The sequence below is a fragment of the Ipomoea nil genome, unplaced genomic scaffold (assembly GCF_001879475.1).
Source record: "Ipomoea nil cultivar Tokyo-kokei standard unplaced genomic scaffold, Asagao_1.1 scaffold0415, whole genome shotgun sequence".
NCBI classification, from domain to species: domain Eukaryota; kingdom Viridiplantae; phylum Streptophyta; class Magnoliopsida; order Solanales; family Convolvulaceae; genus Ipomoea; species Ipomoea nil.
The window spans coordinates 1,266,656-1,280,175 of NW_017616843.1; the positions used below are offsets into that span (position 1 = coordinate 1,266,656).

Consider the following 13,520-nt stretch of genomic DNA (forward strand, 5'->3'; position numbering starts at 1 on the left):
ATTTAGAAACGCTTTTGATAAAATGGAGGAAGAAGGTGATGAGAATCATGTAGTGCATTCTGTGCACTATCAAACTTTTCTAAATACACATTTCATAATTACAAAAAAAAAAAAAATGAAGGACATCTCCAATGGGAGGAGAAAGAGAGAGAAAGGGGTAGAAATGTGTAGATAATGACTAGAGAGGAGAGGAGGTACATGTTCTAAAGAGATTGTTCTCTTCGGAGCATGTGCACTGGAGGGCGTGGGCATCACATGCCAATAGGAAGGTGTGTGTTGTCAACGCACCTTTTTCAATCGTAAAGGGTGGGAACAACTCTGTTTTATTAATTTTATTTTATTTTTTTTTTTTTTTAAAAAAAAGGTGTTCTTCATGTTCATTTAAATTTTGGTTGTTGAGGTCACAATATTTTATAATTTTATTTTAATTCTTTTTTAATTTTTTCACAATAAAAGTATTTTATTTTGTTATTTAAATTTATTTTATTAAAATTAAAATTTGAAATTGTAATATAAAATTGAAATTATTAATAGTAGAAAGTGAATAAAATAATAAATGATATGTAAGAGTGTAAAAAAGTAGGACCCACTAAAAGGGAAGAAAAAGAGGGAAGGATTGGAGAGAAAATAAGAGAGGAGATTATATAATGATGTGTTAAAATTGGACTATGCCCTAATTTCAGCATTTTTTTTTTTATTCTTATCTAGAAGGTTGTTGTCATGTGAATCTGATACATACCCTTTCTTTCGAGTCCACAACGAAATAATGACACATCATAAGAAACAAATATAAGCCGTAATTATATAGATGGATATACCATTACGCATTGTATAGGTTGGCATAATTTCAAGGTCCAAGAGAAACTGATCAGAAAGAAAAATAAAATGTCAGAATTTACAGCAATAGAGAAATTATGCTACCTCCCTCCCTTGATGCAAATCCAATCATTTACAACAAAGCATACACTATCTAAGCATTTGCTTCAAACATCGGGCTTGTTTAGCAATCAACGGTTAGCCCATCATGTTGCTACATCCGCAACAAAGACGCTCTGTTGTGCTCTTCCTTTCTACCCACTAGCCTCGAAAAAACAAGAGAATACCACTAATTGTACAAAGGGTGCCCCTTTTCCTAACCTTGAAGAATACAATGTTAATTGCACAATGGGCTGTGGTAAACCCAGAGCAGAGAGCATACTCTTCCAAGTTCAAGAACTGGAAATAACATTTAATATCTATCAGCGATGAGTGGCTGGTCGGGGCTTTGGTGGTAGGTAGAAAGTATCGCCACACTCGATTGGAGTATGCATAAGTGGATTCCATCTGTCAAACACCAGTCGGCCACCCCTGCCAATTCGTCCACGCAAATTCAATGAGCGTCCTAGTATGCCATCGGCCATTGATGAATCTGTTGGTGGCTTAATGCCTGCAGCTGCCAGTTTCTCGGGATCCAGAGGTTTCGTGAACAGCAGAACTGGCTCATTAGGATCCTGCATTTACCATGTTATCAGAAATGGCAGTTCCATAATATGGTTCTCTAACACAATGTCTGAAATGGCGAAACCTTAATTCCATATCCCCTATTCAACATCTAGTTACCTATATGTACATACATACATAATTATGTATATATGCATCCCAGATTCCCTTGCTAAAGTAAAACCAAAAAGGCGAGGGGAAATGGAAAGGAGCGAGTTATAAGAGGAGCAAGCACCAATTTTTGGAGCCATCCATATGGGGTCTGACGTCGTTTGAAGTCCCGTCTTATGCTTCCAGTGGAAACTGCCACCATCTTTGAGTCTGTAAAAGGCATAGAGTGTACCATAGAAGGCCGAGCATATGGACGGCCAACACCAACATCATCCGAGTCAACAAACTCATCCTCACTTGAACCAACCTTGCTTGGAAAGGAATGAAATCCTTGTAGGGCGAAGCTATCTTCAAAAAGCTCAGTTTCATTCTGTATACAACAATCAATTAGTAAACTATTCAAAAGCCAGTTATATCAATGGATCATTTACTTGAAGAAATTCTCACATTGAGACAAATAAAATCTCCAACTAGTGAGACGCAAAGGAATGTGTATTAGTGTACAAATCCAGCATCAGATCATGCCAAAAGTTATAGAATTTTAGATATAGCTATAGTCTATTTTCAAGGTGACAGGAATAGTGATGATACGTTGTGGGCAGAGTTTCCTTCCAACAATATATTTAAATGCACGCATCAAGAAGAAACTAATTGAACTTTCTGATACAAGAAACTTTTCGCTGCCAGCTAAATGCTCTACTTAATGCACTGGAAATGATAGTCAAGCCAAGAAAACAAACCACTTACCCTTAGAAGCATAAAGAATCCACAAATAATAAGCACAGTGCAGTACTAATTGCAGAAATAGCTACTGACTAAATGGGATTGAATTCATTTCTCAAATGATCATATTATACAGTTTACCTTCATTTCATGCTGTAAATGTAAAACAGGAATAATGTAGAAAACCAGATGAAGCCTCCACCATACCTTATGTTTCATTTGAAGTCTCTGAAGGCTAATTTCACTTTCCATAACTTCTCTCTTTTTCTCTTCTCTCTGCACACAAATCACATAAAATGTTTAAGCACAGCTACTGGACGTAGACATATATTTAAGCAAAACTGAGACCTTTTCCCTTTCTTTGGGTTTAAGTTAAATTGGAACACAGTTCATCTGAGATTTCTCTTTCTAACAATTAAGAAAAACTTACCTTGACAAGAGCCTCAAGAATGGTCTTTGCTTGTTCAAGGTTGCGTCTAACCTGAAGATGGAAGTAGTGTATTCATTAATTTCAAATAGTAAATATAACAAATGATGCAAGGTAATAGTTATGCATAACCATGTAAAATATTATAGCTCTATATTAATTGGTGACTATGTCAATACTGTTTGAAAACTTCCATTGAAACCCCCAACCAGCCTACAATACCAAAGAAAATACATGGCGGAAATTTGGTACATGGGAGAATGGCGACTTGCCAAAAGTCTCTAATCTTACACCACCAACCACCAGTTGTTAGCCACCTTAGGAGCACCATCCAAGATCTGAAGCAATACTGACAATTGGCAGGAACACCAAACACCTCAATCTCTTACTCTCACCTTAACGGCTTAACGCAACACAAGTTGTTTTATTTCATCTAAGGATCAAATAGTGGATATACTCACCAAAGCTTGCTGTCTCTCACCTCACGGCTACGTGCCATTTGTGGTGGGAAGTTTTAAGGAATCTATGTAATATACTTAACTATTACTTGTATAACTAATAGTTACTGGTTTGGGTTTTAAGTCATATAGCTTAGTCTCCTGTTTGTATACTACATAAATTGCATACCTATATAAGATTATAAGGCATGTTCCTTATACAATAATACATGCAACTCATATATACAAAGCCAAACTTCTGTCTCTTAGAGTTCTTATTCCACCATACATTATTGGCAAAGCTATAGCAACAAATTCAAAGTTTTCCACCAATAAAATATGTTCAACTAAAATTCCAAAAAGATTTTTTCATCTCCTAATAACACAAACATCCACAAAGAAAGGCATCAACAGTGGAATTGATCATTATAAATGATAACCAGTATCATTAGTTGGGCATAAAACTCGAGGTTGAATTAGATAACATTTGTAGGAGTTGAAATGCAGGCAAGCAACATGACTAGGTGAATGATAATTGGAAGGGTTGTTTGCCTGTGAAGGATATTATCATGCAGAAACAACATAAATGAAGAATGTCTGGAGTTTGACCAAGTGCAGTTTGAGGCATCAAATGAACAATCATGCAGTGAAGGGAAGGGCCACAACAACAGAATAAACATTCTCGGTTTTTATATTGACTAAGAAGTAATATCAAGTGAAAGAAGGGAGACCAAAATCACAAACTGATAGCTTAAATTGTCCATAAGCTCACCTGGCGAAGCTTTTCAAATGATTGAACATTGTTTTCCCTCCTTTGCATCTGGGAAAAGTAAGCAAAATACAAACACCATCAGTCCAACAGTAACGCCTCAGAATTTTAAAATTAAAACAGCAGAAAACTCACAACAAAGAAATAAGACAATGCCATTCCAGTCACATACCCTTCTTGTGTGGAGTCTGTGAGCCTTTTCCCTTGGCCTAAATACATTATATGGGTTGGTATCATTAACAGGTGGAGGTGGCTGCAAAAATAGTAGAGTAGAGTAGTAGACACTCAGATTTGGTTAAAGAAAAAATTCAAGTGAAAAAAGGAAGCCTAATAATATAACTATATGAACTGTAACAACTATTTAATAGCTAATATTGGGTTCATCAATGACCTGTAAGTGCCGAAGAATGGGCTTCTGCCAATGTTCCCGCTGATGAACAACAAAATGGAAAAGCCAAAAAAAGGAGATTAATGCATTAGAATTCATCTTTCAAAATCTTTCAAAATGGATATTAAAAAAGAAAATGGAAACAAATCTTAACACGGATTTTATGAACTCTGAGCAGAAAAATAACTTCCATATCATCTACACACTAAGCGCTAGCCCATATTGAGAATGATGAGAAAACAAATAGATTGTCACAAAATAATGGAAATGAAAAAGAATCGTAACACTGTTTTATGCTCTCTATTAGCAGAAATATAACTTCAATATCTACTTGTCAAGTAAAGGTACATTTTGAGAATGATGAGAAAACAAATAGATCGTCACACAATGACAGAAATTAAAAAGAAAAATGGAAAAGAATACTACTCCGTACAACAATTTTATGAACTCTATGAGCACATACATAACTTCCATTTCATCTACTCATCAAGCACTACTCCATCCCAACATAAACAAATTTTTTACAAGCTTCTAAAGGAACATACTGACCTACTGAAGTGGGTGCACAACCCAATATATACATTCAAAGAAACTGCTCTACAAAACTATATATCATCCCCACCTAATTTTATATCCGAAAAGAAAGACCCTGTCACCCAAACTTGTTCACATGAAAGGATAAAAATAAAATAAATGAGTTAAAGAAAAACAAATGACTTCAAAATAAAAAAGCCCAGACACTTCAAAATCCATGAAGAATTTCAAAGCACTCTACTTGTAAATCAATTCAATACACAGCTGATTTCTTTAAAAAGCTCACTGTGCACCAGCCTGGTGCTTCCTTTTTGTTAAAAAGATAGAAAAATGTTCAATCCTGCATAATCGATAGAAATTTGATGGGGGGTAGGAGATGTTTGCTAGCAGACCTAGCAGTTATGTTTTCAGTGAATTATATAAAAATAATAATGGTAATAAAAAACCTATACAGTATGAAATATAAAATTCATTGGATTATGAAACTCTAATGCCACAGAATTCATACCTTGTCTTTCCAGTAGCTATATATAGACTGAAAAACTCCATATGTTGTGGAAATAGATTGCAAACCCTAGCATTAAAATTAAACAAAGACAAACTATAAGATCAGTTACAAATAAGTTTCCTTTCAGAATCATTAAGGAAAATGAAAATTAATTGGCAAGGGTGAACAGCTAATGCTAAGCAGGTGTCTAGAGACTAAGTGGAAACAGTTAAGCAACAGTCAAGAGCTAATGCTAAAGCAACAGTCTAGAGACTGTACTGAAAAAGGAATGCAAAATAAAATTGACTTTCAGCAAGTATGTCCAGACTACTGTACGAAATAAGTTAACCAATAAACAGGTATTTCTTAAGTATATCAAGTTGCAGATTAGTCTTAAAGCTAATTTAAAAAGAGTGATTTGACATTTACTAGAAACAACTAAACTGGATATCAACAAATAAGATTTTCACCTCAACAGCAGCATCAAAACTGAGAAGCACGGGGATATGTGATACAAGAGTTGGTGTAATTACTCCTGCTCTTTCCCGAGCCTTGTGATCTAAAACTTCCAATTTATACAGGATTATCTCAAGTCTGAATCCAGAAAATAAGTGACATTAGGATAAGTTTTGGAAGAAACTACAGATGCCCAAAGCAACAGTATTCAAATTAAAGGGAATACACATACAGAAACAGGAAAAGAAAATACACAAAACAACCGAATTGTGAATATAAAAACAATAGAATTTATTTGTGGAAAGGCATACAAGGCTGTCAAACACTTTATCAGAAACACATTCCTTATTGGTTTGTGGCAAGATATAGGTCCAGTAAAGAGGAACTACTCACTAAAATCAAAGATGAAATCAAAAGGTCACGTGACAGTTGACTAACAGGATAGTCAAGGCAGTATCCCCTAAGAGTGTTTGGAAACCTGGAAAATGAGTCATTTTCCAGAAAACATTTTAATTTCCAGTGTTTGGTTGCATTCCAGAAAATTGTCTTAGATGTGTTTGGTTCATTTTCCGAAAAATGGGCATAATTGTATAATTAAACATTTTAATTGTTTCGTACTTTAGGTCTTTAGTTTAAAATATAACAACATTTATAAAAATAATGCTAATACAATATTACTAATTAGTATAATCCAATAATAACTAAACTAAGCAGTACAAACCATTTCTAAGTTTCAAACAGTATGTATATGATTGTGTATATGATTTCAATCCTCATTCAATTTCTCTCAGATCTTCTTCTTCAATTTCAATCCTCGTCGTCGACCGGAGTTTAAAGATCAAACCAGTCTTCTTCTTCTTCTCGGCCTGGTTGGATGCAGAGAGACGCATAACTCTTTCGCTGCCGCCTTTCTTTTCCTGCTCGGCAAAGCTTCTAAATATTTGGGTCTCGGCAAATGCAAACTCAGCTGGTTCACGTCCACCTGCCACCCGGCTTCAGGAAGAACTCCTCCGCTCCTTCCTGCAAGCACTGGTCAATTTTGGGCGCACGGTGACAGGCTGAAACTGATGAGTGACGGCAATGGTGAGACTTGAAGTAACTTTGAGGATAGAGTGAGAGATGGCAGGTGTATTGGCGGCATAGATGACTGGAGGAGATTGGAAAATGACTTCCCCCAAAAAAGAGAAGTCATTTTCCAGAAAAACAAGGGTATTTTGCTTTGACCAGGAAGATGTTTTCCTTTCACTCTAATTTTCCATACGTTACCAAACACTGGAAACCCAGAAATCATTTTCCGGGTTTCCAAACACACCCTAATACACAATTCACGGAATTAACCAAAATCCAAAATTAGCAAGGACCCTGCTGCCAGAACATAAGTCAAGTCACTGCATGCACAAGGTCAGCTTAATGGATCCAGCATTTGCTCTGCCCCCATAAAAATGCATGATTGTAACAATGAGGAGCCACATTAAATTGAGTGAGGCCCCTCAACCTTTGAAAAATCTTCAAGACAGCCATAAATTAGATAGGCATTTCCATTTGCACCCCTAACTAAAAGTTATGTTGGCCATTAAAAATAAAGAATGTAGTAATAAAATGTTGGACAGAGAAGTTTAAGATTCTGGTATAACAGTAACCCATAACCATATGTCCTGCCTCTAATCCTCGTCAAATGCTTAATGTTAGTTGGAACAAGGGTCAAGGGGAAGAGCTCCAGCATCTAAAAGTTCAGGCATTCAGAATCCCCTTGATAGAATTATTGCACTGTGATAATATTGACAAGTATGATATTTAAATTCTATACAATGTCTAGGCGGCTCATTTGTTAGGATTGCCACGAGTAGGGTAGTATACAGTTTTTAGGCTCAACATTATATCAGGGTTCTTAATTCTCAAACAAGATAATGTCTCCTATTATCAATATGAATGCCCATAGTATGGGTTCACCAGTTCAAGACAAAATCCAACTATTTATAATTGTACTAGGGATGGTCAGATGGCATACATCTTCCTTTCCCATCCTGCATGATATAGGACACTAGGACCCCATCTTTATGATATGTTTTAGTATCATGTCAGATATTGAGTTAGCCTTTACAAACAGAGGCAAAGGCGCAGTATTAAAGAACAGGTGAAAGCTACAATAGCATTGTGATATGGGATCAAAGAATAACATTATTCACATGTGAACTACAATAGCAACAAGTATAACAGGAGCTCAATAGATGAACATAAGACGTCAAGGAGATTATTACTTTTCAGCAGGAAGGATCTTCCTTTCATTATTGAACTCATGAAGCCAATCTTCATCTTCATTGTCAAGATCATACTCCACAAACTCTCCAATTTCAGCCCGAGCTATAATTATTTTAAAACAATTCATTAAATTGCTAGTAACTGAGAATGCTTATAACTTTCAAAGCTGTATGTACTCTACAAACCTCCCCGTGCATGTATATATGATGTTGGCTGAGTGAAAGTGCGTGAATAGTCTCTTTCATATGTATCCACAATTACAAACTCTGGAGTAGGAATTTCAGAAGCCAATTTCTTGGCAGAAACTTGCTGCACCTAAGGCACAAAAACCATTTCAGCAGTCAGTTCAACCACAGGTAGACACATTTATCTTTGGGCAGTACTTTGTCAATTCTTGTAAATGAAAATGCTAAACAAAAGCAAAACCCATACATATACTACAACATATAACACAAGACAAAATTGGACTTGCAAAACTAATTTTCAGTGAAGGGAATCCACCTCCGGGTCTGGAGCTTCGGCTGCAAGGCGAAGAAATTGGGAGTTGCGGGTATTGGTAGCTGTGTCAATATCATCATCGAAATCCTTTACAGATTTTATAATAGGCAGCTTCTTGTTAAAGTCAAGCGGACGGGGTCTAATTGATAGTCTACTCATTTTAAGCTCACCCTGAGCTCAGCTCAGCTCATCTCCAATACAAATATAAACCTAACTTCCCTTCTCTCTCACTCTCTGCCACTGGCCACTCTTCAGGCTGCAGAAAAAAGCAACTAACACTGAAAGCAGAGGAAAAACAGCAAAGTCCAGATAAAAACGAATGAGAAAATAATTATAAACGAATGTTGAACAGCATAATTCGACTCGAGGGCATAGAACCACGCAAATGCCAAGCCTAGCAAGGACGAGTCGACTCGCCCGAGCCAACCCGGGCTGCTGAAGAACGAAGGGGGTAATATGGGAAGATTGAGGAGGGATTTTGGATGGAGGATAACCTTCGGCCTTAAGGAGCTTCAACAATTTCCGTCCAGTGGTTGGCGTTAGAGCAGAAGAGGTCGGTTTTGGGCGCAGAATGGAAGTTAGGGTTTTCGCCGGAAAGAAGAGAGGGGGAGGTGCCGCCGTGAAAATTTGAGACTTCGGGGAGGAGGGAAGGGCGTGTAACGTAATATTAGGCTTCAACAATTTCCGTATCTAAAATGTTTTTTCTTTCTTATAAATAGAATAAGTAAACTATAATAAATGAACCAATCATTATTATATGGACCATATAGGTCAAAGTACCTATGAAGTCCCTGTACTATAGTGTTTTGTTCAATTTAGTCCTTGTACATTTATTCTGTTCAATTTAGTCTCTCTACTTTAAAAAGTGATAAAACTAAGGACAGTTGTCCAAATCTCATTACGAACATGGTCGTAATTATTTATTTTGGACATACTAATTTAATATATTGGTGATAAAAATAATTTTTTTAAATATTTATAAAATAATATATGAGTAGGAATATAAATATCCTCAGCGTCATGTAACCTAAGTTAACGATAATATTAACATTGTTAACTATTGTCCTTAATTGCACCATTTTTAAAAGTACAAGGACTAAATTGAACAAAATAAAAGTATAAGGATTAAATTGAACAAAATGATATAGTACAGGGATCTCGTAGGTACTTTAACCGACCATATATTATCGAATAGTATACATTTAATGCACAAATTTATATTTATATATATTATAAAGACTCAGTTTAATTTTACCCATGACTTAGGCAAAAAATTTTGTATGTTGAGTTTTGATTATTGTATATCGATAAAATTTAATAAAATTTGTCTTTGCCGATGTACCGTCGGTCGTAGTAAGCGAACTGTTGGACGTTAGAGTTGATAATATTCCGGCCATGTGGGGTCCCGCCTATGCGGTCATTTGCTCAGTTAGACATCACGTATAGCCCATACTCATCGTACTTTGGTGGGCTGATATTTAACAATATTTTGTATTTTTTATTTAGTTACGTGCTTTTTCTGGATTTACATGTCCTTTTTGCGATTTTCCTTAGCTTGCACCTTATTTCTTTTGTACTTGATTTTCGAGATTTTAGCGGAGTTGTTGGCGAAATCTATAAGCGCCAGCGGTCGCTTACTTTTTCATGTTTGCTCTTTATGTTGTATTTCGTCGATATATATATATAGAACAAATTGCACTTTTGGTCCTGTGAGTAGTATGGTACTGGCAATTTGAATACGTGACTTTCAAAACTCCCAATTTAAACCTTTAACTATGCAAAAATTGGCAGATTTGGTCCTCCGGGCCAAATTGCCGGCCAATTTTGGCCGAAAAAACATAAATTGGTTCAAATTTATTTGTGTTGAGGGCAAAATCGTCATTTCACTCCCTTCTTCTTCATTCTCCCTTTCTTCTTCATTCTTCTTCTTCTTTCTTCGCTTCTGATACATCCATCAAAAACAAACATGAGAGTGGATTGATAGCATAGTAATGCAAAATACAAGAATGTTTATAGAGTATCTCACTGATAAATAGCACTTGGCAGAGGGCACCCAAAGATTAGAACTACCAGTGTCAAAAACCACAGTGAACTTTTGAGGTGGTGACCCAACACCAATCTCACCAAAATACTGAGCATTCATGTAGTTCTTCAGAGCAATGATATCTGCACTTGGATCCCCTCGATAGTTTCTTGCATAACGTCCTTCCTTAGAGCCAATGCTTTCAGCGAGGTGGTTGATTCGATCTAATTTCCTCTTCTTAAGTCCAATTCTGATTAATCCATCGAAGCGAAGAAAGAAGAAGAAGAATGAAGAAGAAAGGGAGAATGAAGAAGAAGGGAGTGAAATGATGATTTTGCCCTCAACACAAATAAATTCGAACCAATTTATGTTTTTCCGGCCAAAATTGGTCGGCAATTTGGCCCGGAGGACCAAATCTGCCAATTTTTGCATAGTTAAAGGTTTAAATTGGGAGTTTTGAAAGTCACGTACTCAAATTGCCAGTACCATACTACTCACAGGACTAAAAGTGCAATTTGTTCTATATATATATATATATATATATATATATATATATATATATATATATATATATATATATATATATATATATATATATTATTTTTTAAAAACAATTATTATTATTATTAATCTTTTTTAATTATAATATCATTAGGTCATTTTACATGTTAATCTAAACAACTAATTTTTTCAAATATATTTTTACCAACCGTTGATACAATTCACTGGTCAAATCCGCTAATTAATTGGTTTCATTTACACGGGTACTTATTTCGGCCCGGTGAGGGCACCAAATGATTTGTACATCTTTGATTTGATCTTTGTTTGGTTTGGTAAAAAATACATTGCGATTGTCTACAGATGTCTGCCGAATTAACTTTTTGTTTTTGTTTTTTTTTGTTTTTTTTTTTTTGTTTTTTTTTTGTTTTTTTTGTTTTTGTTTTTGTTTTTGTTTTTTTGTTTTTTTGTTTTTTTTTTTTTGTTTTTGTTTTCGTAGTCTTCTACACAAATCTTTCTTTAGTCTTTACACTGTTCGGGTGTTATTGTACTTACTGTTCAAGAATTTCTCGTGCCCTTACTTGTGTTTACCTCTTATGTTTCTCTCCTTCAGGATGCGGCTCGCTCTCTCTTCATTTTCGGCATGCTTGTGTTGCTTCATTGTCAAACGTTTTTCTCCGCCTTTGTTTTCATTTTGATTTAGTGCTTACTAGGTACATGGTTTCATGTGGCCGGCATACCCGCTTTATGGTCGTATTATTGCGTGTTAATTGCCAACATGCGGTTATAGCAGGTTCCCAGTTTTTATTTATCATTAGTTCTTCTTGCACCGGGCGGTTCGCCATGATCTTTCCGTAGGCTGGTTTTCCTTTGCCGGAATTACCTTTGAGGTATGGATGTATTTTTTTTCCATGTTCGCTGCCGGTTTATGTCGCGCGCTACTTGAGGTCAGGTCCGCCTATCTACCTTTTCCGTTTACGTACGGGCATGTGCCGATTAACTTCTCCCGCTGCATCGCTTGTTAGGAGGCGACACGTTGAAATTGCGGCAGCGTAGGAACCACTTTCAATTACATTTGTGTTAAATATAAAATGCCCATTTACATACGTTCATTGGGATAATCAACAATAAAATAATAGTCCCTGGGTTATGTAGTCGTGTACTGGTGCAAAACAATTGAATACATGAAATTACGAATCAGGTTTTGTTGAATTTACGGGTGGCGAAAACCGTTTCATATGTTCCGGATATTTTCCCTTTTGCGGGTGGCTTATTATTATAATTATAATATATAATATTATATTATAATAATAATATTAATAATAATAATTATTATTATTAACCGATGAGCTTTAATATAGCTAATATCAAGAAAAGAAATGTAATAAAAGCAAACAATGGTATTTAATTCAACTACATAAAATAGAACTTGTGCAAGGGGTATAATAGTCTAGATGTAATAATTCAACTTACAGATCGTATTAGGGAAACATGCCAATTAAACTAGAGAAATTCACATAAAAACTCTAAGCTAATAGCCACTTTCTTTATCACTTATAGAAAAAGTAGGACCTAAAATTGTCTCATTCTCATAACATATCAATAACAAATCTAAGCAAACACACAAAGCATTTAAAGCATCATATTTTCTGCACTTTCATAGTAGAAAATAAGGATTATAAAAGGAGTGCAATGAACCTTAGTTCAATTCTCATTATAACTAAATTAAAAATTCCTCCAAGAAACATGCCAATAAATGCAGTGCTACAAATATCAAAAAGCAAACACACAAATCATTCACAATAACAATAAATCATAGGCAAGCATTCAACTCGATCATTTATAAACATTCAACAAATAAGCGTCTAGAACATTTATGGAGTTCTAACCCAAGACATTAAGCTAATTACTCACAAATCATCACAAGCATATATAATAAGAAATTAGAATAAAAATATGTAAAGAAACATAATAGGAGAAGAAGTGAAGAACTTATCAATTAAGATTTAAGAGTTAACGCCCGTTTTAATCTCTTGATTATGAAATATTACTTGATTTAGTTCTTAACTTTGAAAATTACTCAGTTTTGTCATCTGACTTGCGGATTTGATCAGCGCAAAGCGGCCAAGTTTGGTTTTTCTGATAGAGACTTTCTTAACAAAACAAAAGATGGAGATGATTCGTGTACAACTGGGGTTTGGTAATTTGCTAACGGTGGATGCCCAAGGCCACAGAGGGGGCTTAGCTCTCTTATGGGCAAATCACATTGATGTTGAGGTGACCAATTTTTCGAGAACCACATAGATGCAACTGTGGCTTTAGATGTGGGAAGTCCTGAATGGTGGTTCACAGGCTTCTATGGGTTCCCTGAGCGTCAGCGAAGGCAGGACTCGTGGAATTTGCTACGTACATTAGCTGGGCAGTTATGGGT

General features: G+C 35.6%; 1 protein-coding gene across 3 annotated transcripts; it reads right to left on the reverse strand.

The window, feature by feature from the left end:
• Positions 1–832: 832 nt before the first annotated feature.
• LOC109172259 lies at positions 833–9,255 on the reverse strand. 3 transcript variants are annotated; one of them, XR_002052702.1, is made up of 13 exons: positions 8,572–9,254; positions 8,256–8,385; positions 8,070–8,172; positions 5,826–5,949; positions 5,377–5,442; positions 4,338–4,376; positions 4,119–4,199; positions 3,950–3,997; positions 2,744–2,794; positions 2,521–2,589; positions 1,715–1,960; positions 1,026–1,490; positions 833–993 (listed from the first exon to the last, which is right to left on the reverse strand). XR_002052702.1 is itself a non-coding variant. In XM_019321418.1 (13 exons), the coding sequence occupies exons 2-13, from the start codon at positions 8,725–8,727 to the stop codon at positions 1,239–1,241; spliced, it is 1,365 nt and encodes a 454-aa protein (XP_019176963.1). In that variant the 5' UTR covers positions 8,728–8,846; positions 9,063–9,255; the 3' UTR covers positions 931–1,238. The 3 variants fall into 3 exon arrangements, 2 of the variants coding, with proteins under 2 accessions (XP_019176963.1, XP_019176964.1); XM_019321418.1 differs by having other exon boundaries at positions 931–1,490; positions 8,572–8,846; positions 9,063–9,255; XM_019321419.1 differs by having other exon boundaries at positions 931–1,490; positions 8,572–8,824; positions 9,063–9,254.
• Between the last annotated feature and the right edge of the window lie 4,265 nt (positions 9,256–13,520).